A 24,476-nucleotide genomic window follows, 5' to 3' on the forward strand; every position below is an offset into this window, starting at 1 on the left:
CTTGAAGTTGACATGAAATAGCTCTCTGTCTTCGGTATTTAATCTTTCCTTTCTGTTTAATGACTTTTTTTTTGACTGCTGTAGGGCTGCATTTCCAATTCATCTACAATTTGGTGGCCATTACATAACACAACAGGTTTGAAAGAGACAGACATTCGAACAATTTTTTCACTAATCACAGTTTGATCTGCTAAGAATCTTTCATATTATACATATGAGCGAGTGTTTCTCTAGCAGTTACACAATGGATAAAAATCATGTCAAGTATCTACAGAGCTGAGTGAAGCAATTTTATGCGTACAGAGCGAGCATAAATCTGTTCTTTTAATATCCCTGGCAATGCTGGAAATTACTTAGCTACACCATCCTAGAAACACATGTAACACTCTCTCAGGTGCACTGGAGGGAACCAGTTAATATGTTCTAAGTGAATGCCACCCATAAAGCAGGCAAAAGGAGGTATGTTAATTGCCAGCAATTCTGAGGTTTGAATCTTTATTGGAGAGTTAATCTTTTACCAATAGAACTACCGTTAAGAAGAAATTTTATCAGTCATCCTAAATATGGCTATATGTGTGCATTTTTCACCACCTACGTTCTCTAAATGACAAGTTTCTTCATAAATTGAATGATTAAGCATATTATTAACAGCCTTTTATCTTCTTGGATTTAAATTCAGGGACCTGTTCTCAGGAAAGTGCAGTGACTTGTGAAGATTGTTTGCTTTCCGGACCACACTGCGCTTGGTGTTTGCAAGAGGTAGAGTGATAAAAAAAAAATTCAAAGTAAGACTTGAAGTCTTTGTAGTCACTCCGAGTGATGAAGTATTGACTTAATTGGGTCAGCCCACGGTTTTGTAATGCATGCAGCACTTAGTGAAGTCTTCCTGGGGATCAGAAGTGGAATTTAATCTACTCTACATGGTGTGTTTTTCACAGTATGGTTGTTTGGATATTTGTTTGTGTTTGTCTGTTTGTTTGTTTGCTTGCTTGCTTGTTTGAAAAAAAAAAATCAACCTTCCAAATCTAAGGCAGAAATAGAAATGTTATTAGGGGGTCTCAGATCATCAGCCCAAGGGCTAGCTCACCCCCAGCACTGATGATGAAGCACCAGACACAAAGTCAGAGGCCAGACTGTACCTTACAGATTATGTGCCCAGCCAGACAATGTAAACAGAAGGTTTGCAGGTATCAACAGTGTAAAAGTTTGCAGATATAAAACTTCCATATAGAAGTTATTAATCTGTGGTTGATTTTAAGTATGACAATGTCAGCTTTATAATTTATATGATATAGATGTGTTTTGGCTAAAACATTAGACTTAAAAAATATATCTGGGTTTGTTTCCTATACCTTTGTTTCAGATTTTCAGTGCAGCCCTGGGCAAGTGGTTCCACATCTCTGCTTTTAAAACTTTCTCTTATGAATGGTGCTAAATAATATCTCCCCACTTGACAGTAAATGTTCTAACTCTTAGTTCATTGGCATTAACAAGATAGTCAGCTATTGCAACTAAAAACTTGTCAGAAATAGTAGAGAAATAAAGTATTTTTAATTTTATTTTCTGGATTGCAGCTTTGCTGCTAAGAGTTTTATTGTTCTTGTGTACAGCAAAATGACACTTAGTGTGGGACTAAAATACTCTTCATGAAATAGCTAAGAAAGAAAAAACTGCATATTTAAAAAAAAAAATCTAAAAAGACATCTTTTTCCATTTGCATAATATGTTACCATGGAAGTCTAAAGGACCCCACATTAGAGTGTTTGCAATAATTTTTATATTTTTACTATGAAACAGGATTTTGTTGAAATTGGATCACATAATTTTTATTACTGTCATGTATTTTCAGGGAAGAAAAAGAGCCCAATATAAATTATTGATTTATTGAGTTAAAAATACAAACCAAACAAAACTGTGGAACTGTTGAAAATTTCACTGTAGTAAACAGTGAAGATTCAGATTTTTCTTCTTTGTTCATAAGCTCATTCATTTCTTTGTTAGAAAACAGCACATCAGACGTGCAAAAAACATAGGAGCTTTAGTGTCATAGCAAACAAAAGCACCTCCAAAGTAACCACTGCTTTCTGTAGGATAAGAACACTTTGTATTTGAAATAAGAGGTTGTTTCTTCACACGTTTTGGAAAGTTACAAACTGTGTAACTAAAGGAGATTATATGGATCTCCCTGTGAAAGGTTTATAATGGTACATGTCATTTATGTGTACTGTACTCAAGAAGCAGTGGGTCAGAGTTTTGCCTGAGCAAAGGCATCAGGTTCAATCTGGAGAATAATAAACCACTGTTCCCAGCAGGTGCCTCAACACTGTTTCCACCTAAATATATAAGATTCCTGACAATTTTCAGGCATAAATGGTGCTATATTGGTGGAAAAAAGGGTCATAATTCTGGTTTTAATAGGTTTAAAACAAATTTGTTTTGTTTTGCATGGAAAGTTTTTCAGTGACTGAATTCAGAGAATATTTGTGGTCCAATGGCTGATGCATGGGTTGCTTGCCCAAGCCTAGGAGAAAAGAGCAGATGCATGATATGGGCCCATGACCATCTGCCAGGATTTGAATGTTGCAGAGCTGATTCTGTCAGACATTGCCCAGGTTTTGGACAAAAAAGCTTGCAGCTCAGAGCAGTTTCTGGGAGACAGCTGACTGATTTTGAGAATTATAACTCTAGATGTAGTTCTGGGAAATGGTAATAAGACACAGAAGCCTCTTTGTAAAAGTAACCATTAACTTCAGCACCATGTGAGGTTAGTACCTACCCTGTGGCAGTGCTGTGGAAAGGAATGCATATCACTGCTTTCAACTGAGTAATGAAAATAAACTGTGAGATATCCAGTTGATATCTGTAGGTTTGTGATTTCCTCTGGCTGGGAGAAGGTCAAGGAGGATGCTGGGGCAAATCTAGGTGTGGGGATTCTGAGAGCACCACTGGTGCTGGGGAACTGTGGGGACAGGCTGTGGTCATTGTTGGGCACCAGGCAGAGGAACAAGGACTCGATGCCTGCTTCAGTGAACAGATTAAATGAGAGTGGAGCAGAAAGTGTAGGCCAGAAAAGAAGAACCAGTAAACACTGGGTACCCACATATTGGTTTGTCACAAATTGTCCAGGAGTTTATTATCAGCAAGACCTCTTTTATTAAAAGACATGCTTCAGTCAGCAGTTCAAAACTGTGTAGGAAAGACTGATGAATTTGTGGCACAATCCTGTGACAGAAAAGCCAGTGGCTCAGAGGGGCTTTGTGTTATCATTCCCAGTACTGCGAGAAGCCAAATGCAGTGAGTGGCACAATTCCCATTCCCCAACAATAGAGCAGTTTCTCCCAGGATAACAAGCCAGTGTAAGTTACATTAATTATACACCTGTGTGACATGACCCATGAAGGGCAAATTTGGGTTTCTGTGCCACCTGTGTCTAGTTCTGTACTAGTTTGCACAAACTTGCACCTTTGTTTCCATTCCCTGCATTGGACTGACCTTTTGTCTGGCAGGTGCTGGTGGCTAGTCAGTAAAAATGTTTAACTCATCCCTTCCTTCTCCTGTTTGCATTAGAATTACACAGACTCGTCTGGAATTCATGGGAGGTGTGATACCCTGGAAAATCTTTTGTCCAAAGGATGCCAGTTGAATTCGATTGAGTTTCCCATTTCGGAAGTAGAAATTCACAAAAATGATCCCCTAACGGCATCAGCCCAGAAGAACAGTTCTGATGTCACACAGATTTATCCCCAGAAATTAACTCTGAGGCTGCGACCAGGTAAGTCAGAGTTCATAGGTTTATTTCAGACAGCGTGAAGAACTGAAACTTCTTGGATTGAACAATCTAAAAGATATCTTGACAGAATAAAGATGAAAACCTGTTTTAAGTCCAAAATTATCTGTTGACTCATCGCATGAAAACTAGGTTCAGCTGAGTTCAGAATATTTTCAGAAGTGCTGGGTACATCATAAAAATAAGGATATATATTTTTAGTTCCTCTCTTCTCTTGCCAGTGAGGTGGCAGGGAGAGAATGAAAGCCCCTGGCTCCTCCCCAGCCAAGCTCCTGTGCCTCTCCCCTGCTGGTCTAGCAAGCACAGTATCTCAGAGGCAGCATAAAATCTTGCTTTGAGGATTTACAAGGTACCAGTGACATTAATGGTAGCATTCCTGAACTACCCTGGGGTCCTTCAGACGTGAATTTTTCCTGGAGAAAATTTGGAATAGAAAAAAGTAAGAGACATACAGTTAGGTCAGGTCATACTGTTGGAACTGAGAATAAAATCTCTGTATACACTTTGATTTTGTTTAAATTTATAAAAGATATGGTAGGACCCCAAAGTGCTACCTCTAGTTCGAATTAGTTTCATATCTAAATTTTCTAAAGATGCATAGTGCTGAAGGAATATTTTCATGTTTTTTCAAATGATAGCAATTGATTTTAATTCTGTGCTTATTGCATTACAAAAAACTGTTCAGAAAAAACGCAAACATTAGAACTACTTTTAATTTTTCAGACCTTTATTTGAGATATTTTTGTTGACAATTTAGCAATTTTTTTTGTTAATACTACTGGTGGTTTGAAATACCAGATAATTGTCACCATAGAGAAGTTTATGAAGAAATTGGCATTGCTCATGTTCTCTGCACAGAAGTGCTGATATGTATCTCACTTTCCCCTCACCTTAATAGGACATGAAGAAACAATACAGATCAAGGTTCGCCAGACTGAAGATTATCCAATTGATCTCTATTACCTCATGGACCTTTCAGCTTCCATGGATGATGATCTTAATACAATTAAAGAACTGGGTTCAACTCTTTCCAAAGAGATGTCAAAATTGACAAGCAACTTTAGACTGGGGTTTGGATCTTTTGTTGAAAAACCAGTTTCACCATTTATCAAAACTACAGCTGCAGAAATAAACAACCCTTGCAGGTAGGCAGGGAAATTCCCTACATCTGTTTGCGTGCCAACGCTGTCATAATATTAATCTTTAGGTTAAAATTGATTTCTCTGGAAATTCTCCCCTCTTCCAGCTGTTAATGAGTCAGTTTGTGGAACAAGTTTTGGTTCTTTGAATCTCACCCTCTAATCTTCACTCTGTTGAGTCTTATGTTATTAGGATAGAGGAGTCTGGGAGTGAGTCTCCTTTTAGCTTTTGCTGCTAGTTGCAAATATGCTTAATATGTTAACAAAAAGGTATCCAGCATGTAGTTTTCTATTTTTTTTTATTTTTCTTTAATTTCTTTCCTTTTCTGGAATATGTGTATAAATGTGTATATATATATATATATATATATATATATATACACACAAGAATTTTATGAACTATACTAAAGAGTTGCAAACTCAGACCCAACACAGAATACCAGTTTCATTTAGCCATCAATGCTATTCTCCTGCTTTCACCTTAAGGTCCAGCAGTCTCTGCAGCCCCTGGCTGCCCTAGCCCTTAGCTAATCTGTGTAGGGGAGAACCTGGAGCAGGACTGCAGCACCTTGGTGGCTGTCTCTGAATGCCATTAAGGAGGTACAGATCCCAATATTCTTCCAAATATGAGATCAAGGCATAGCAGGGGGCATGGCAAGGGCTGCACGTTGGTAACTGGCTGAATTTCTCTGCTCTAGGAGGCATTTCCCAGCCTTTATGTGGATTTTTTCCTGTTGTCCAAGTCACTGAATGCTCTTTAATTACCTTAGGTTTTTCACTAAATCTTCTCAGGCACAGACAAGAGACAGAAGACCAAAACTAATCCAGGGAGGTCTCTGAAGTAGCCATTCCAGTGATTTTTCACCCTCTATTATCCATAAGCTGTCTCACTTTTCTTGCAGAAGTGTACCATATGAGTGTTTACCCACCTTTGGATATAAAAATGTTTTGCCACTAACAAATGATGCTGAAAAATTCAATGAAATCGTGAAAGGACAGCGAATTTCTGCTAATATAGACACTCCAGAGGGAGGATTTGATGCAATTATGCAGGCAGCTGTTTGCAAGGTAATTGAAATTTCAAGGTATAATATTATTCTATATATTATCTCTTCTAGTATTATATGTTGGTATTTCAAAGTGACAGATTATTTTTCAAAAATTTTTAACACAAACCAAGAGCCTCATTAAATTTGTGTGAAAATACTTTTGGCTGTACAAGTAAAACATGCATATTGCGATATTTTAGTCTAAGTTTCCTTTTAATTGCCAGGGAAAAATATGGCTATAATTACTGGGTCTGGTTTTCTGTTTAAATATTTTTTTTATTAACTCTGTTTAGAGTAGTAAGCAGATTGACATGAACATGGCCAGCCCATGTTATTAAACACAAGGATGGGGAAACAAAATGTTAGCCAAAGACAATGGAATGAATATAATTTCTTAGGAGATGTGTTGTCTTTGATACCTCCTTGAGAACAAGGCTATTCATTTATTTTGAGACGCCATTCTCCAAATATTTTACTGTTTTACTGTGCTGTGATGCAGTGTATCTTGCTAATCTGATGTGTTTTAAATGACAGGAAAAAATTGGATGGAGGAATGATTCTCTACATTTGCTGGTGTTTGTGAGTGACGCTGATTCCCATTTTGGGATGGACAGTAAGCTGGCAGGGATTGTTATTCCTAATGATGGGAATTGTCATTTGGACCATAATAATGAATATTCCATGTCAACTGTTCTGGTAATTGCCTACAAATTTTGTACACTCTCACATATTGGAAATTTAAAGACTAACACAGACAACTAAGAAAATTAGTGAATTACACTTTTAACACTGAAATGTGTAAAAGCTGGGGAATCCAGGTATTTCATGTAATCTATTTTATTTGTAACTGCATGTTTCAGTAAAGAGAGAAAACTGTGTTTGTATGGAATTTGGATATATTATAACTAAGAAAAAAGAAAGAACAAATATGATTTCTACAACAGGAAAGCCCATGCAATTAGACTAAATAGTATTTCTTTCTTCAGGGAAGGCAAGGTTTGCATTAATTATGTTCCCTGAAAGGGTGTCAATTCAGGACCAGTTCAAGAATTTGCAGGACACTATTCCTGCATTTATCAGCTTAAGATTCAGTGTTCAAAAATACTGAATATACACACTGTGGTCTTCACTGTAGGACAAATACTGTTGCTCTGCTGCAGTGTTGTTCTTTGGATTAAATATGATATATATAACACAGATGCTACTGAGCCAAAGCCCCCACTGTGGAATCTGGCTTTGTACTTGCCACAGAGGGTTCTCCTTAAAAACAACATGAGGAAATTATATGTGCTCTCTTTTATTTTGTATACATGTATTCCTAATTAAAGTTTATACTACACAGAGAGCAAAGTGTTCATTATGATCACTTGAATGTTTCTTTCATGGGAGACAGGAACTGAAAGCACGGGAGAAACAGGTTGATGTGCCTCTCTTTTGTTTGCTTGCAGGAGTATCCCACAATTGGACAATTAATAGACAAACTTGTGCAAAACAATGTTCTATTAATTTTTGCTGTAACAAATGAGCAAGTTCACATATATGAGGTAAGCAAACTAAAATGTTCGGTTTGGCAATGTTTGTTTTAAGGTTCACCTTTTTTACAGCTGATGCAGTAATTCTAGTGCTGAGGACTGAATTCTACAAGATAATTATGTGATAAAAATAACTAGGAAATTGTATATCAGAGGAAAGCTCTTCTGCTTAAGTGCTTCTTCACGTATTGATTTTGGACTTCTAAGGTAACTTTGAAATTGGATTTCAAGTTGAATTGCACTAATCCTTTAAATCAAGGATTGACAAACTATGCACTGCTAAAGTATGCAGTGTAAACACTGTAATTAGCCTTTTGTATTTTACAAGGCTAGAGGAGAGCTGAACCTTTTCTTACTTTTATAATATAAGAACATACCTTGAAACATGCAGCTATCTTCAGAGCTCAGCTCTGAGATCTTGGTTTGTTGGGTTTTTCTTTATTTCTGTGACCGTTTCAATTATTTCATTTTCTGTCTAGTCCTGCTCCTGGGAAAAAAAAATCTTAACACACTAAAAGAGATTCTAGGTAAGAGTTCATCATGGGTACTAAGGGGTTTTGCAGCCTAAGCTTGGCTGCCTGGTTACACCCTGCTGTGTGAAAGGGGACAAGCAGAGTGAAATTGCTTGTCTAAACGTATTCAAGTTGGCTGAGAGGAAGCCAATAAGGATGATCCTGGTGATACAATAAGACCAGCTTTCTGAAGGAGAAGCCTTTGCAAAACATTCTGTATTAACAGCAGAAGTGCAGTAATGAGGAGAGGTGCTCCTCTGCTGTGATTGTCACATGGAAAATAGGAAAGAAAGAGCAGGGAAAAAGAGAGAGCAGCTGAGTCCTTGAGGTAGCTACCAGTAGGATGGTTTTCTATTTTTGTCTAACCCAGGGAAGACCTCCCAGTACTTCTGCAACTGGTTCCAGGGGTGGAGTTGATTTGAGTAAGATTGGTGCTCCAGCTGTTTGACAAAAGTGACAAGAGTCGCAAATTGCATAAACTGATTCTCAGATTCCAGCCTTGACAAGGGGAGGAACACTGTGTCTTGAAGCAGTGACTGCCTTGCTCTTTTGAAGATTGTATTGAATACTGAGCTGGATCATGAAAATTTAGATTGATAACAGTAGAAGTCGACCACTTACAAATGGAGTGTCTCCAACAATTTCTTAATAGAGATCAAATTAATGACAACTGAAATATTTTTTCTTATAGGTGATTTTTTTATGCATGCTTCATGAATAAGGGTTTTTTCTGGGAAGGTAGTTTGAAAACACCTGTTTGATTTATAGAGCCTTTTTTTGGTCCAAAGAACTATTTTTCTTGCTGGTGGCACTGTATTTTACCTTGGAAGTTGCTTGTGGTCACCCTCAAAGTTGTCCACAGGCATTCTTACCAAGATGTTTCTATTTCAGTATCCCTGTGTCTTATGTCAGTATCAAAGTTACCAAGAGGTACCCTTCCCCTGGTAACAGGGAACACTGAACAAGGGCTTATAAGCTTATAGCTTTTAACACAAAAACCAAAATCATAGTTAACCCAGCTAGGAAATGGTTTGCTCTTGTTACTTTCTTTGTTAGAAAAAAGAAAATACAACTACCTTCTATCTAATAGCTTGTACAGTAATCCTACTGAATATAGTCTATCTGCTGATTTATCCTTTTAATACTGCTTTCTTTCACTAATATGGATAGCTGTTTTTATTGTGGTCTGCTTTTTGTCCTGTAGGTGATGTGGAAAATTGGTCAAAGAAAGTATAAAAAATCATACACAAATGTCACAGCTCAGTTTTTCCAGAGAGTAATTACCTTTAAAGAGTCTGTGTAGAATGTGCAAACAGGGAAATAAATATTGCTATGTTTTCACCTCTTCATCTCTGTAATGTAAATTTGTAATATTAACATAAATAATCTGTATCTATGCTTAGGAATGTAAAAAGAACAAAGCAAGACAATGAGAATTATTCTTGTGCTAAGGCCCCTGCTCAGGTAGCCTGGAAATGGTGGCAGAGGACTCTAAAAATTTTGGTGTTTCACTTCTCTTGAAAGCTTTGGTGATGGGAATTCTGTAGTCCCCCTGAAAAAAATTTTCCATTTATCCTTTGAGGTGGAAAGACTCTGCCCAAATATCTCATCTCAAATCTACTTGAACTAGGCTTCTAATTGCATCAGATACCAATACTGACTCTCGTTATTTATAATAGAGTTCTCAGGGACAAGCTTACATTAAAATTACTATAAGGACTTAGAAAGCACCTCTTTAAATAGACTTGATAGATTCCATTAGTCTCAAGTGCTGTGTTCAGACTGTCAAATATATATTTTGTATTTCTAGCCCTGTATAATCCCCAACAATTTAGCCCCAAATAATTCAGTCATGTAATATTCTTGATCCTCTTCAACTGAATTTTCAGTTTGTCCGCTTACATGTGTATTATTATCTAACACAAATATTAGGGGTGGCACAAGCACAGAACACCTATGCTTGTAACGGGGCTGGCGTTGCTTTTGAACCTTCCATGCACCTAAAAAATTACTGCACAGTAACCTCAAGAGATCATTTAGACCTCTTAATGCAAAAGAAGAGAGAAAATTCTTTGCACTGAGCCTTGATAATTTGAGATTATTTTTTAAAAGGAATTTTTGTTCAAAGAAAAAAAGGTATTTTTTAATATATTTATGTATGTCTAACTTCTAGCATCAGTAGTCTCAGCTGAGTCTTGCCAAAGCAGCAGGGGATGTTTTCATTCTATACAAGCTATTCACTTAAAGAGCATCTGTGAATATGGCAATAATAATTGTATTTTAACCACTCCTATTTTGGTATAAAACAAAACACTGGTCTTTAAACTTTCATGAAGTAGCTGCTATTATTGCTGATGTTATTTGTTTTCAAGCGGAATTCTTTAAAAATGTATTCAAACTTAGATAAGGGAAAGACTCGAGCTTTAGTCCTGACTAAGTAGCATTTCTTTTGAAACAAAAATTACTCTTTTTTGGATTAATTGTTTCTTTTTATATCACAGGATAAATAGTTTGAAAATTGGGGTTTCAACTGCATTGCACTGCTGGAAATTGAACTAAAAATACTTTAGTCTCCACACTCATACAGAATTTCAAATTATTTTTATATATTTGGCATGGCACACTATTTATGTTGAAAATTCTTCTATTATTTACACTGCTGAAGTAGAGACATAACCCCAGTGGGCTCAAATATATAATTGTCAAAGTATCTCTATAAAATGGCAGTTCACCTTTTAATGAATATTTGCCAAAGGACCAAATTCTGTGATATCCTTTGGATGTTTTGCGATAGTAGCACCCCAAAAGCCTCAATCTGCCTCACCTTGGCAATGGTTGAACAGAAATATTTGCTAAGAGGTGAGGTTTAACCAATGGACTGGACACACACACTCAGCCTGGGCTTGAAATGCCATCCTTGTATCACCATGCAGAAAATTTTTGTTCACAGAGGAGAGATCAACCAAAGTGCTCAGGGCAGCATATCCCTGCTGTTTGTTTGCATACCACAGATTAAAGGGGAGTGTATTTTAAATTCCAGATTTGTCATCTTTTCTCTCAGAAGGTCCACATGTATGAAACAGAGTTTCAATATTCCAGGAATCCTTGAGAGGGCACTAATCACGGGAGGAGTCAGGAATGCAAAGTCGCCAGCTGTAACATAAAATGCAGTTAATCCCACTGATTTACAATAGCACCAGAAATCTAATGAATGATAACTATTCCATACATAATACATAACGTAATCACAGAGCTTTTGGAGATATGAAGGATAAGAAGAATATAAGAGTATCAAATTACCCATGTTTATTAATAGTTCTCTGGATATTTTCCTTTTATTTAAAATAACAGCATTGATACGATAATGTGTAAAGGAAAACTGGTGCTACAATGCCTCTTTTTAAATGATGAACACATTGTTTTCCAAAGGCATGTGTTAAAGCAAGGGAAGTTCATGTAGTTAAAAATCAAGCAAGACAAATTTTAATTCACTGTATTTAAAATCTAGCTATCAGATATCATGTTAGTGTCTCAGTGCAATTTAATGCAAAAAGAGAAGAAAATTTATCACTGAAATAAATTGCTAAATTGGCACTGTATTATTCACAGAAATTCAACATACAATCCATCAGAGCCACAGAGCACTGAGATACATGTGCAGAAGTAAAAATGTGATTGCAGATGCTGAGTGTAGGGTCCAAGACTCCTGAACATTGCAACAACAATCGAGCAGATGAGTCTGTTTCTGGATATTTTTATTAAAGAGAAATGCAGATGTTGATAAAACGTATCTTCCTTCTAAATTTGGAGAAACTAGAGCTTGAAGAACAGTATCAAACTTCCAATATAGAGGTGATTTAAGAATGTATGTTCAATGAATTTCAAATGAAACCAGCTCTTCTCCATCTGACTTTTTTCATTAAGAACGTGCAACGGAGACTGCAGGAATCCTTGAAAATGTTACTCTCATTTATTTCAGTTGGCTTTAATGTACTTGGTTTTGTTATCTACTCCTTCCTTTTTATTTTGGCTTTTTTGTTTTGCTGAGGTGGTTTTTTGGGGGTTTTTGTGGGTGCTTTTTTTGGTTTTTTTCTTTCTCTGGGTTTGAGGTTTTTTTAGATAGTAGCTCCTTGTCACCCAAGCTTTTGTTGGACTTTAAATCCATTTTTTTATATTTCCAGAATTATGCAAAGCTTATTCCTGGGGCTACCGTTGGACGGCTACAGAAGGATTCTGGAAATATTCTCCAGTTGATCATTGCTGCATATCAGGTAAGAGGGTTACAATGTGGTTTCTTCCTTCACATTTACATGTGCAACGTTGGTTTGCAGTTTGGTAAAAAGAATCGTCTTTAATTCCTTTTACAAACTGATTGCATAATTTTTTTTATGTTAGATGCTGACCTTAACAGGAAAAGTGTTCACTTTGAGGATTAAGTAAGCACAAAACCAAAATTCCTGTAGCCTTCTGTCAATCCTTAGTTCTGCTAGAATGGTGAATTTAAATCAGTGTGTCATCTGCATTGCCTTCTTCATATTCCTGTATTTTACACCCACTCATAAACCTTCTTTAATATTCAGATCTCTCAGTTCCACATCTCCACAGGGACTCAACTCTCCCTGTTGGTAGCTGCCACCAGAGCGGACAAAAAATTGCTTTGCAGGAATATCTGAGGGGAAAAACACTATTCTGTGCTCAGTGCTCTTCTCTGCTTTAGCAATTTGATGCTGCCTCTGTGAGGCTGTTCTGAGGTTTTCAAAAAGAGGAACATAGGAGTCAACGTGGGTTTGTTTAGGTAATGCCAGGACTCGAATGGGTTTGTTTAAGTAATTCAAAGAAATACTGTAATGATGTCAGGAACATAAACACAGCGCTGCTCTTCAGAGCTTTGTTTGTAAAATGCCTCCTGGGTGCCTAGTTCTCTTCTGTCAGAGGGGTGTTTCTGAGCAGTTGTACAGATCTTTGCACAGATATATTAATTTACAAATACACTGATATTCCATCAATTTCTCTGATCCATCTCAGCCCATTTTTATTAGAAACCTGCTCTACAGGTTGTCTACAATGACAAATAACTCTTTGCAAATAGCTTCTCTTTCTTTCCTTACTTTTTTTTCTGCTCTAATAGCTTCTCTTTCTTTCCTTACTTTTTTTTCTGCTCTTCCTTCTAACAACTGAATAAGATTGTCATTGTTGTACCAAAATTACTTTGGTCTTAGTGATAGGAAGGAAACCAAACTCTTCTAAATCTTATAAAAGCAATGAAGGTAATACAATTGCTGAATTATGACTTTTAAAAATGAAATGCAAGTACCAGGATGTTCTCCATTTTATGAATTTTTTTTTAAGGAGAGTACTTCAGGGTTAATCTTGGGAGTGTACAAATTGTAATAAATGAAGATGAGGAAATTTTCTTATGAGCAAAGTTATTGCTAAACTTTGAGTGGCAACAGAATTTTACTTCTGGATTCCAACCTGCTGCTGGTCACATCTGATTCCTATCAGCATTTCTCCAAGCTGGCAGTCTAATGTATAGACACAGGTTCCTACATTTAACAGCTGTAATACCATTTTATTGTCAGTAAGTAATGGGAAAACACACAAAAATTGTCCCAGTTCTGTGTGTTTTTGCTGTAACATAGGTGTGGAATGATGCCTCACTGGAATATTGAAGATGTGAAGAGTGAATCCTTGCCTCTTGTCGTTAGCATCTGCTTATGTTCCTGTGGCCTATGATTTTTTTCCTACTATCATTTTTGAACCTGCTGATACTGTGGGCCTCTGTTGCCTTCTATGACAAGAAGGGGTTCAATTTCACTGTGTCAAGACATGATTTTCTGATTCCTATTTTAACCTGCTTCTTATGCTTTAAATTTTCACTGAGTCCACCCTGGTTCCCAAGTTGTAGGGTTTGGTGAATAACAGCTCTGCATTCCCCTTATCTTTGTGTCTTCATCATTTCATTTTATTGTGTTACTGAGACACTTTTCACACCCCCATTCTTCTCTACCAGTTAGAATCCCAGTCTTTTAAGTCTCTCCTTGGCTGCTCCATCCCCTTGGTAACTTTATCTGACCGGCTCTTTACCCTCCCAGACTCTCATGAGTGCCTCCTGAGATGTGGAGCCCACAAGAGCTTGCATACACAGTACAGGCACACTAAGGTTTATACAAAGGCACAGTTATGTCCTCAGTTGGCTTTTTAGCTGCTTTTTAGCTGCTGTGTGCTTTGAGCAGAGCAGGTGGCAGGGCTGGCAGTGGTGAGCACAATGCAGCTCCTGAGCGGTTTTGGCTGGTTCTGTTCTCATCTGTTCCATGGGCACGGTTTGGAGGGAGCTCCGAGCTCTGTGCTTGCTGCACGGCAGGAGTGGCAGGGAGGGTGCTCCTGCCTTTGGGCCATAACTTGTCACAACCTCATCCAGGCACAGCATGTCTGGACCATGTACCAGAGCTGCACGTACAGTCCTAAAATCCCACCGTTTTTTCAAGATATAAGGAGTGTGCAAGTAGCAACATCACACTCAAAATTTCCCGAAGTCCATTTTATTAGACTTAACCTTCAAGGTTAACAATCTTGTTGTTTTGTGACCAAAAATCTTGCAAGCAGGAAGCACTAAAAAAACACTTTATTTGACAGGAGTAAAGGTATCTGGATTTTTTTTGACTGTGAAGAAGGAAACAACAGGAGACCGACAGTTGAAAATCACATGCAAAACAGAACTAAAGCTACTTTTGTTAGAAACTTTTCATTATACTCTCAGAAGTGTAATTTGATGTCCTCTGTCTCTGCTTCTTCACTCACAAGAAAAGGAATAAATAACTTGCCCCCTAGGAGCAGAGTTAGGCTAAATCTTTTAACACTTTTAAAGTGTTTTTGAGTGTTTACTTGCTGTGCAAACACAAGGTTTGCTAACGCTATTCACCATGTGTTGCCATGTAAAAACTTTAGAGAGGAAGTAAGCAAGTTAAGAAAGTCTGAGCTGTCAAAATATTTGTTGCAAGGAGTTCTCATGTTCTTTCCAAGTATGGTTCATTTTCTTCTGTAAGCATATTTCTGCCTGCTTTGTTTAGCATTGAATTCTGCAGCATTTTGTGTTGCAGAGCTGTAGGCTAAAATGCTTTGTGACAGATAGCAGGCCATTTGATTAAAGCCATTCCAAGAATTTAAAATTTCAGAAAAATTACGCTTTTTTTTTTCCCCAGTTTTTAATCCCTGCACTTACACAGAAACAAGAACAAAGAAATAATGTATTAGAAAGGACAGATACCACAAGGGCACAAGTATTTAGCACTTCTTTGTCTGTTCCATTCAGAAAATTTTTTGAGCTACAGATGTTTCTCTCTGAATTGCTTAAAGCTCCTATTTGCTATTAACTATCTTCTATTTGTCCTCAAACTATGGCCAGACAGCTTAGTAGTTTTAAAATGTCGTTAGAAGTGCTCACAGATATTAGAATCTAAAACCCTTAAATTTATTACAGTTTGTGTTCATTTTCAGTGCTGTAAAATGCATAAATTGATCTCTCACAACAGCAAGCCACATTCAAATGACCCAATACAGACTCCAGAATTCAAAGTATTACAATTTGGTGTTCAGCAGCATTTCATTTTCTCTCACAGTTGCACTCTGTTTGCACCTTGTAATTTTGCAGCTGGAGGAAGAGGGACTACTGGTGATACCTCCTGTAACATAAGCACATGCCCACAGTCACAGCTTTACCCAGAAATTTGCTCTTTTGGGTCCTTTTGGGAGAGCCCAGCTATGAGAAACAAATTATTACCGACAACTCTGAGTTGTTTCAACAGCGACGAAAGCACTTACCTCCAAATCAAATGGAAATGGAAATTGGACATATCCAAAGCTACCAACATTGATGCCCAGGGCACAATTTTACAGCCCTAAGACAAATTTCCTAGGAATCCAGAACATGTACATAGGACAGGGAGTTGTCTATGCAGGTTTATACCTACTCTATTTCTGCTTTGATTTACCCCAGCAGACCTTTACTCTAGTGAATCATCCTGCTACCTTCAGTAGAATGACTCACTGAAGTAAAGTCAGCAAGTTCCCTGTGCTCTGACTGAAGGGCAGGGGGTATTTTGCAGGCAATTAAACTATGAGCACAAAGTCAAGTCAGTGAGATGTTTTCTCAGCAGTTGCTGAGGTACTTTTTAAAAATTTCCATTTACTGGATCCACAGACCAATGAAGTCATAGGGAATTTCCCCATGGCCTGTGACAGGCTTTGGGTTAAGGTAGTGTAAGCAAAGTTGCCATAAAATATTTTAAAGACTTAAAATACAGATACCTAGTATGAGTGATTTCAGAAAGACAGTTTGTGACTTACAAAATTAAAGTTTAATTGAACAAATTGATTTAAATAATAGGGATGTTGTTGAATGCAGGTTAAAACAGTACAAACAGCTCATGAAGCAGGAATTTCCATTGTGAGAAGAAAGGAAGGGAGGGAGCAGTATTGACACAGTTTGGCTAATCAGGAAAAGCCCAGACCTAGCAATGCAATCAGGGACACAAATCCACTCCTCAGAGAATCCAGACCTAAAAGAAAACCTGCATCAGTCAGCAGAGTTATGAAAGGTGATTTAATAAAACATTGAATTTGTTCTCCTGGAAGGGCAGGAAATAAGCCCCGTGACAGCGGATATTAAAGTGATACCACCATTGCTTTCCACTGAAAGCTGGGTCTGTCGGCATTTTGCTCATTCCCCATTTTTCTTGCAATAGAGGGTTCTGTAAACAAAGTGCCAAAGCATGAGTGTGCTCCTGTGTAAGTCAGGATAAATTACAGTCCATGTTCACAGACATGGAGCAGTGGCAGCATGCAGCAGTGTTATCACTCCATCCATCTCACGCTTTTTTTCCTTGAAGGAGCTGAGGTCTGAGGTTGAGTTGGAGATCCTGGGAGAGACGGAAGGGCTCAATCTCTCCTTCACGGCCATCTGTAACAATGGGACCTTTTTTCCACATCAGAGGAAATGCTCTCATGTGAAAGTGGGAGATACAGTAAGTGAAGAATGTATTCTCCAAAGACACGAAGTTCATGTAATTTAGGACACAAGGTAGAGTTTTCTCTTTATTAAATGATCTTCCTTCAAACAAGTCACCAAAAAGCAGGCAGTATCTATGACCCTCTTGCTCTCTCCTGTCCATGCACTTCCTGAGCACCACGTAGAGTTCCCTGTTCTCTCTTCCAGGTCTCTTTCAACGTGACTGTAAGTCTCTCTTCTTGCGAAAAAAGCAGAAGGCTCATCAAGATAAAACCTGTGGGGCTCAGTGACATGCTGGAGATGGAAATTCATCCCCTCTGCAGCTGTGACTGTCAGGCCAAGGCGGAGAAGGAGAGCCCAAAGTGCAGCCAAGGGAAAGGCTCTCTGGAGTGCGGGGTGTGTGTGTGCAGCCCCGGGTACATGGGGCCACACTGCGAGTGCCACGAGAGCTCCCTGGGTGCCAGCTCCTGCAGGGGCCCTGCCGAGCACAGCTCCTGCAGCGGCAGAGGCGACTGCTACTGCGGGCACTGCCTGTGCCACCCGTCCCCCTTCGGAAAGGTGTACGGGCCCCGCTGCGAGTGCAATGACTTCTCCTGCCTCAGGCACAGAGGGCTTCAGTGTGCAGGTACGGTCCCTCGGTGCTGGCCTTGCTGTCCGCACTTCGAGCTTCATGGACTCACTGGGAGCTTGTGGATTTGTATTTTCATTGTATGTTCAGTTGCAGTCAATTCCGTGTAAAGAATTACTAGTTATGAATGGTCTTTAGACTTAAAATAGTTTCGGCTATGCCATTATAAATTGGAAGTACTTACAAATTAGGTTGTGCACTGCCAGGAGGCAAGAACTGCATGGAGGACTCCAGTAGAGAGAATGGAGCTGCACTGGCTTACAGCCAGTCTAAGCAAAAATCTGATCCTCTTACTTAAAACTGAAGATTCTGGGAGAGAAAGAAAAATGTTTGGAAGAAGAGTTAGAGAGAGAAAAATATTTTCTGTTAAAGAGAATAATTTTAAAGATCATACTTCAGATTATTTTTTAATTATAAGTGACTGATTTGAAGTATAATGAATGTTTTTCCAGGCAATGGTGACTGTGACTGTGGGGAATGCAAGTGCCACAGTGGATGGACTGGTGAATACTGTAATTGCACAACTGATACCAGCACCTGCATTGCTGAGGACGGGACACTGTGCAGTGGGAGAGGTGACTGCATCTGTGGGACATGTGCTTGCACCCACCCAGGTGCTTCGGGCCAAATGTGTGAAAAATGCCCTCTCTGCGGTGACCCCTGCAGTTCCAGACGGTAATGGGCTGGCTTTAAACCTCTGATGTTTATATCATCCAGGTATCTATTTCCTACACTGCCTCAGCAGTGTGTTTACTGCCATGTCTGTAAATTGGATTTACAGACCAGAACCCAAGAGCTTCTTTGCCCTTTGAGGTGGATAGTCACAACTCATCTATCAACCATTCATGAACATTACTCTTGTACAAAAGGGCTTTATGTGAAACTATTAAGTCAACTTCAAGCAGCACAGGTAAAACTTTAGACTTCCATTGCTATCCCTGGCTGTACAACTAATCAGAATCGTGACCTTATCTGACATTTATATGGCCTCACAGAAAAATTTGGCATTTGTATTACCATTTTCATACATATGAATGAGTAAGGTCATGCTGTCCATTCAGGCTTCACACATTTGCAAAGTCATAGTCCAAATTCAGTTAAGCTTGGCTGAATTAAAGAGGTGTAAGTATAATAAACTAGATAATAGTCAAGGAATGAATAAGTGGGTAGCTGTATGTCATGTATAAGTGGATGATAAATTGATTGTAAATGGTGAAATGTCATCTGTCCACTGAGCATACTCAATTTATGTAGTTTTCCTGCTGTGATGCTGTGGAGCATGAGAGGAAAAGCAACCAAAAATACAAAGGTTGTGAAGATGACCACTCTAAGTACAACATTGCTCATGCTTGTATTACATGAGCTAATATAATAGTATAATAGTAGGGCTACAGTCCAAATGGAGCAGTCTTCAGCAGAAATTTAAGTTAGAAGTTGGTTAAGCTTCACAGAACACACATTATTAATGACCTCAGCTTTGCTTTCTGAGTTCTGAGCAGTTTAGGTTGCATGGTTCATGACAATGTCCTGTCTCCTTATTTAGAGCTGAGACCCATTTCTCTCCAACACTGTATTTTCATACCTGTCATTGCAATCTACAGTGCATCTGAGTGAAAAGCTATTCTATGATGTCATTAATTCATCAGTCTCTTTCTGTTAGTGCTAAATTTGCCCTAAGAAAACTGACACTCTTGGTATGTTCAAAGAGAATTTCTGTATGCAGCTGCTCTAAACAAAAAGAACAATTCTGCTGCTCTGCTCTGCCCAGTCTGGCAAAGAATAAGAAATAAAAAGTTACATGATAGGCATTACATTAACCCATTTAAACATGTATATTGTATGCAGTGTTGGATCTTTTCTTTCTGTTTCAGTATCTTCTCTTGCTGAAACTCAGGGCACAGAAAGAAAAAGAGAGAGAACACTGGGAATAGCTGGGTAGGGTAACAGAGAGCTGAAAGACTAGGTCAGAGGAGGTGGAGATCAATGGCAAGGCAGCTGAGAAAGAGAGTGTAGCATGAGAAACATGGTGGATATGACAAAACCACCACCAACACTGAATTTATCTCCATGAGATAGAGGCTATCCCATTACCCACTGACTTTTACTATTCACCATTTCCAGACTGAGGGATAAGGTCACCTCCATATCCTGAAGATAAATTCAGTAGCCTCAGCTTATTCCCATGGATATATGTAACTCAATGCAACAGGAGATAGGCAGGGGCTTTTTTATATTCTGTTGCAGATCCCCTTTTTCCCTTTCATTTTTCCTCTCCTCTCCTTTCTTTCTTTCCTTTTTTTTTTTTTTTTTTTTTTATGGAATCAGTCTTTCAGGCTGCTTCTCAGTCTCAACCACTCAGTTTGGCTGAAGCTGTTTGTGAGAAATCAGCAAATACATTTTCCATCAGAAATGCTCATGTATGAATTCTGTTTGTTGTTTTATTTTTCATTAATAAACCCTGGATTTATTAAAATCCTCAATGAATTTAGAGGGAGATTTCTAAAGGAATTGGTCTAGACTCTGAGTTTTAAAATAATATTTCAATCATTCCACCACTGAATAAAAAAATAATTTTCTTGTAAGTTTCATTAGTATAATTAGGATCTAAGTAATACCTGAGACAAGTAATCATATTCAAGAGACAACAGTTGAGACACCTGAAAAGTGTTTTAATGCATTATTCAATAGACTAGCAACAAAGGCAGATTCATAGTAGGTGCCTCAGCTTGATCTCTTTGAAGTCAATTTCAGATATTGTTCATCTGATAGGAATTCCTTCAGCTGGTATTTCGTGTGAGAATATTTAGTGTTCAGAATATTTTTTTAATTTTTGCAGATGAATGTTACATGTGAGTAACCACATGTCTTTGATAGACCTACATGAATAATGTTGCCCGGGGTTCTGTCTGGTAGCTAACAAACTGGGAGAGAATAGAGGACAAGACAGAGCTTATCCACAATACCTTTATTCAGGCGGGGGTTTTTTTTTTGTTTGGTTTTGTCAGGATTTTCTTTGGTGGTAGTACCTATCATATTCCTGAGAACTGCTGTATCCATAGCAAAAGACCTTTTATTTAGTTCCTTTTTAAAATGCAGATGCACATATACTGGCTTTTGTATTGTTGCTTTGTGGCAGGCAGAGATTGATGGGCTGCTGAATTATTTTGCACAGGAGCTGTGTGGAATGTCACTTGGCTTCCGATGACAAGTCACTGGGAGATTGCAGTGAAAAATGCAAATCGGTTGATGCAACTGTCAGCATGGCAAAGGGTTGGTATACTCAGCCTTCCTTTCTTGTGTGTGTGTGTGATTAGCAGGACATTCCACTTTCAGTAATTTTATATTTGAAAGCAGCCTTGTTTTTCAGCTGTGGAATTATATTATGCGTCATAATACAATACGTACCGTCTGTCTATGGTTCTTCTGAGGCAAGTAGGAAATGCAGAACAGGGCTGGTATAACCCTTCCAGGTAATTAACTCATTGGATCATGCCTATTTTCTAAGTAGTTCATGCAGGAAAGTAGAGAATTTAATAAATACTAGTCCCTGCAAATCAGTGATAGATGAAAGTTCCTGAGTTTAGGTTATGCCTGTACCCTGAGTTCCAGTTGGGCTTCTTCAGCCTTACAAAACCTGACTCCAGTCCTTAGGCAGAGTCTTGATTGCAGCTGGTGTAATCCTTGAACCAGTGGCAAAGATATTTCTTGTGTTCTAAAAGGCTAAGAACATCTTCCAGCTATTTGCTTTAATTCAAAGTGCCCTACATCAATGGGAATTTCTAGAATGGCAATTAATCTTGACTAAAATAGTACTATCAGGAAAAAAACCCAAAAAAACAAACCCCACCACAATCAAAAAGATCCAAAAGAAACCTTTCAATCAAAAAAGTGCATTTTTTTTTTTCTGTAAAGGAAGGTGCCTGCTTAGCAGGCAGCCTGTGTTTATTCTAGTGGCAATTCTAGTCCCAGCCCTATGGCACAAGCAATTGGTAAGTAAGGCAGGACACAGGCTAGCTATAACCACATCACAGATGTACCCTAAGCATTAAACACAACAAATGTAAGAAGGACAACAATGCAGAGTCCTGTGTGCATGTCTAAGGTTTGTATCTGCAAGCTCTTGGAAGCCTATCCAGAGCTGTGTGCATGCAGAAATGCCACTGATGTACATCCTTCCAGCAAAGATGCACCTTTTGATGGCAATACTTCAGTATTTTTTTATCAATATAAAAATATCTTTTCTTAAAAAACATGTAAGCACTTCTATTGTATCTCTTCAGTTAGTAAAGTTTTCAGGTTACTTTTGTAATGTGGCAGATATTTGTAGCTAGAAATGTATAAAACGTTATGCTTTCAAATATAACAAATACTAATTAAGAGCAGAAACAGCCTTTTTTATAGTTCTGTTCACATACACAGGTCACAGGAATATAAACATGACAATATTATCTCCTATGCCTGCATATTTCCTTTTTTCATGTCCTGTGCTTCCCTGATTGGCACTGTCAGCTACTTCTTTAGATTTAAAATTTATTTACAACAGTTGCTGCAACCTTCTTGCTCCCATACAAATGCCTCAAAAAAAAAAGAGGACAAAAGAAAAGCAGCAGATTTTGCAAACTGTTTCATTTGAAATGCTTGTGTAGCCTCATTAGAAGTCCTGAAAGAAAAAAATTAATCTTTAAAATAACAGCTAAAAAATAATCATAGAATAAAAATTATTACCTGAACAAAACCCACCAGTCTGAAAGTGTTATAACTAGCACACCACATAATATTTAAGACAGATTATGAGCAACTTCATGGGGTAGTATACTTCTTTCTGGTTTATATTTTAATTTCTTTAATGCTTCAAGGCTTTTGGGGAAAGAAAAAAGTAAAAGCTCTAGGCTAAATAAAACATTAGCACATCAAAAATTTTGTTTCTCTTTTGCACGTGGATGTTGCAATCCAATGACTGGAAGTGTGGAGCAACAAAGAAGCGTGGGCTTTATATCTTCCTGTTTCCTGGGAGTGCTCATTTGAGACTCTGAGTCGTGCCTTTCCCCTCCCTGCTCTGGTTCTGGGTTTGCCAAGGTTTTCTTCTCCTGCTCCCCAGCAGCAGGTCAGGTCAGCCCAGGGATCTGCCAGGGCATGGGGTGTCCAGCAGCTCTGCAGGTGCTGATAGCTTCGCTTTACCGGGCTTATCTCCACAGCAGGCAGCACTTTCAAACTTTTCATTCACTTTTAATACTGGAACATTTCAATTAGGCTAATTGCCCCTTTGCCACACAGGTGTAAGAGGAGTTCTTGTTGCTCTGCTCACTATGCAAGAGGAACCAAAATTCCTAAAGGGCTTCTCTTGCCACCACCCCAGCCACAGGGCAGCAGGCTGCTCCTTCCATAAGCCCAACAGGGACGGTTACTCTTTCCTTGGAGAACCTAAGGTTTTCCTACCCCATAGTTCTGGGGCCTCACAAATTCCCAGTGCAGCAGCAAAGTGGTTACTGGAGACTGAATAAACCTCTGTACCAGCACTGCTCTAAGTCAAAGTGTGGTGAATTCTGCTCGAAAAAAGCATTTTGTTGAGCAGAAGGCAAACAAGAAAGGGCATAATGACATTTAAATTTACGGTCAACATTTTTGTTGCTGGATCTTTTATAAAAGTACCTGTTAAGAAACAGTCTTTCATGCTTTGAGTCTCCTGCTTGCCACTGGTATCTGATTCCTCCTCCAGTGTTACTCCAGTTATTTAAAATACAATTTAAATAGCCAGAATTAGGCTGCAGAAGAGTGTGACGATTCACTGTAGAATGCAGAAAATTACACAGATGTAAATTACAGGAATTTACCTACCTAGGCAAATTTTTGTGCTGATGAACTGCAAATAACATATGCAAGGTCTCTCTTTAGTGATCCCTCATTCTAAAAATAACATCAGAGAAATAAAAATACTAACCATAAGCTGGATTCTGAATAGCTTGAATTGGCATTTTTGCTTTCATTTCCATATCACTGCACATAATCAGTACTCTGCTCCCCTTGGTTTCAAATTATAACATTAAATAAAAAAATTACCATGTAAAAATAACTAATCTGTGTGCAGTTACTGCCTTCTGGATGATATTTTGTATACGCTTGCAAGTTTTTCTCCATATTCAGTATAGCTAACAACTATCTTTTTCTTTCTTTCCTCATTGTAAGCAAGATAATATTTTGAATCTGCTTGCTTAAAAGAGTTGGGAAAGTACAAACATTGCAAAACTTATGACAGTGTTACTGGAACTGTGACGTGCCAACAAAAGCCATAAGCCTGCAGTTCCTGGCCCTTCCAACAAAACCAAATCTTGTTAAATCAGCAGGTCCAGGCTGCCTGTCCCCTTGGTGGATAACACATTCCTCTGCCACCAAGGACTAGCAACAGGTTAAATGCAAGGCTCAGATCAAAAGCAGGTTAAATCCAACCAGCTAGGGTTCTCTCTTTAAAACAAGCAGAGAAAAGGACTGGAGGGAAGTCAATACTGCCATATTTTCTATGGTATCCAATAGTATTTTCTATAAAACCTAATTTTATGATAATAAGCAATATGGGGAAGAAAAAATAGACCAAGCACTTTTTAAAAATGTAATGTAGGTTTCTTTAAAATGCTATATTCTTGTCTGATTTCTGTTCAATTACTCTTCATATTAAAGTTTGAGGACTTAAAGATTTTTCACATAATTGCTTATCAAATTGCATTAAGAGATTTGAATGGGTAGAAAATAATGGTCAGTGACAGTTATTTTTAAGAAATATTTGAGAAGCCTACTGTTTTTCTTTCTTCTAAAAATAAATCCTAAGAA

The 24,476-nt window shown here is 38.2% G+C and overlaps 1 protein-coding gene across 4 annotated transcripts in view; it reads left to right on the forward strand.

Annotated features, from left to right (window-relative positions):
- Nucleotides 1-24,476, forward strand: part of ITGB6 (integrin subunit beta 6) — a 52,105-nt gene that overhangs the window by 20,097 nt on the left and 7,532 nt on the right. For all 4 annotated transcript variants that reach the window (XM_023931124.2, XM_086898573.1, XM_023931123.2 and 1 more), the window contains 11 exons: nucleotides 680-759; nucleotides 3,568-3,772; nucleotides 4,686-4,932; nucleotides 5,829-5,994; nucleotides 6,510-6,671; nucleotides 7,424-7,519; nucleotides 12,201-12,290; nucleotides 16,908-17,042; nucleotides 17,234-17,651; nucleotides 18,107-18,329; nucleotides 20,827-20,924. In XM_023931124.2, coding sequence (XP_023786892.2) covers nucleotides 680-759; nucleotides 3,568-3,772; nucleotides 4,686-4,932; nucleotides 5,829-5,994; nucleotides 6,510-6,671; nucleotides 7,424-7,519; nucleotides 12,201-12,290; nucleotides 16,908-17,042; nucleotides 17,234-17,651; nucleotides 18,107-18,329; nucleotides 20,827-20,924 — 1,920 coding nt within the window. The remainder of the gene's footprint in view (nucleotides 1-679; nucleotides 760-3,567; nucleotides 3,773-4,685; nucleotides 4,933-5,828; nucleotides 5,995-6,509; nucleotides 6,672-7,423; nucleotides 7,520-12,200; nucleotides 12,291-16,907; nucleotides 17,043-17,233; nucleotides 17,652-18,106; nucleotides 18,330-20,826; nucleotides 20,925-24,476) is intronic.

The sequence above is a fragment of the Cyanistes caeruleus genome, chromosome 7, assembly GCF_971803275.1.
Source record: "Cyanistes caeruleus chromosome 7, bCyaCae1.hap1.1, whole genome shotgun sequence".
In the NCBI taxonomy this organism is placed as follows: Eukaryota; Metazoa; Chordata; class Aves; order Passeriformes; family Paridae; genus Cyanistes; species Cyanistes caeruleus.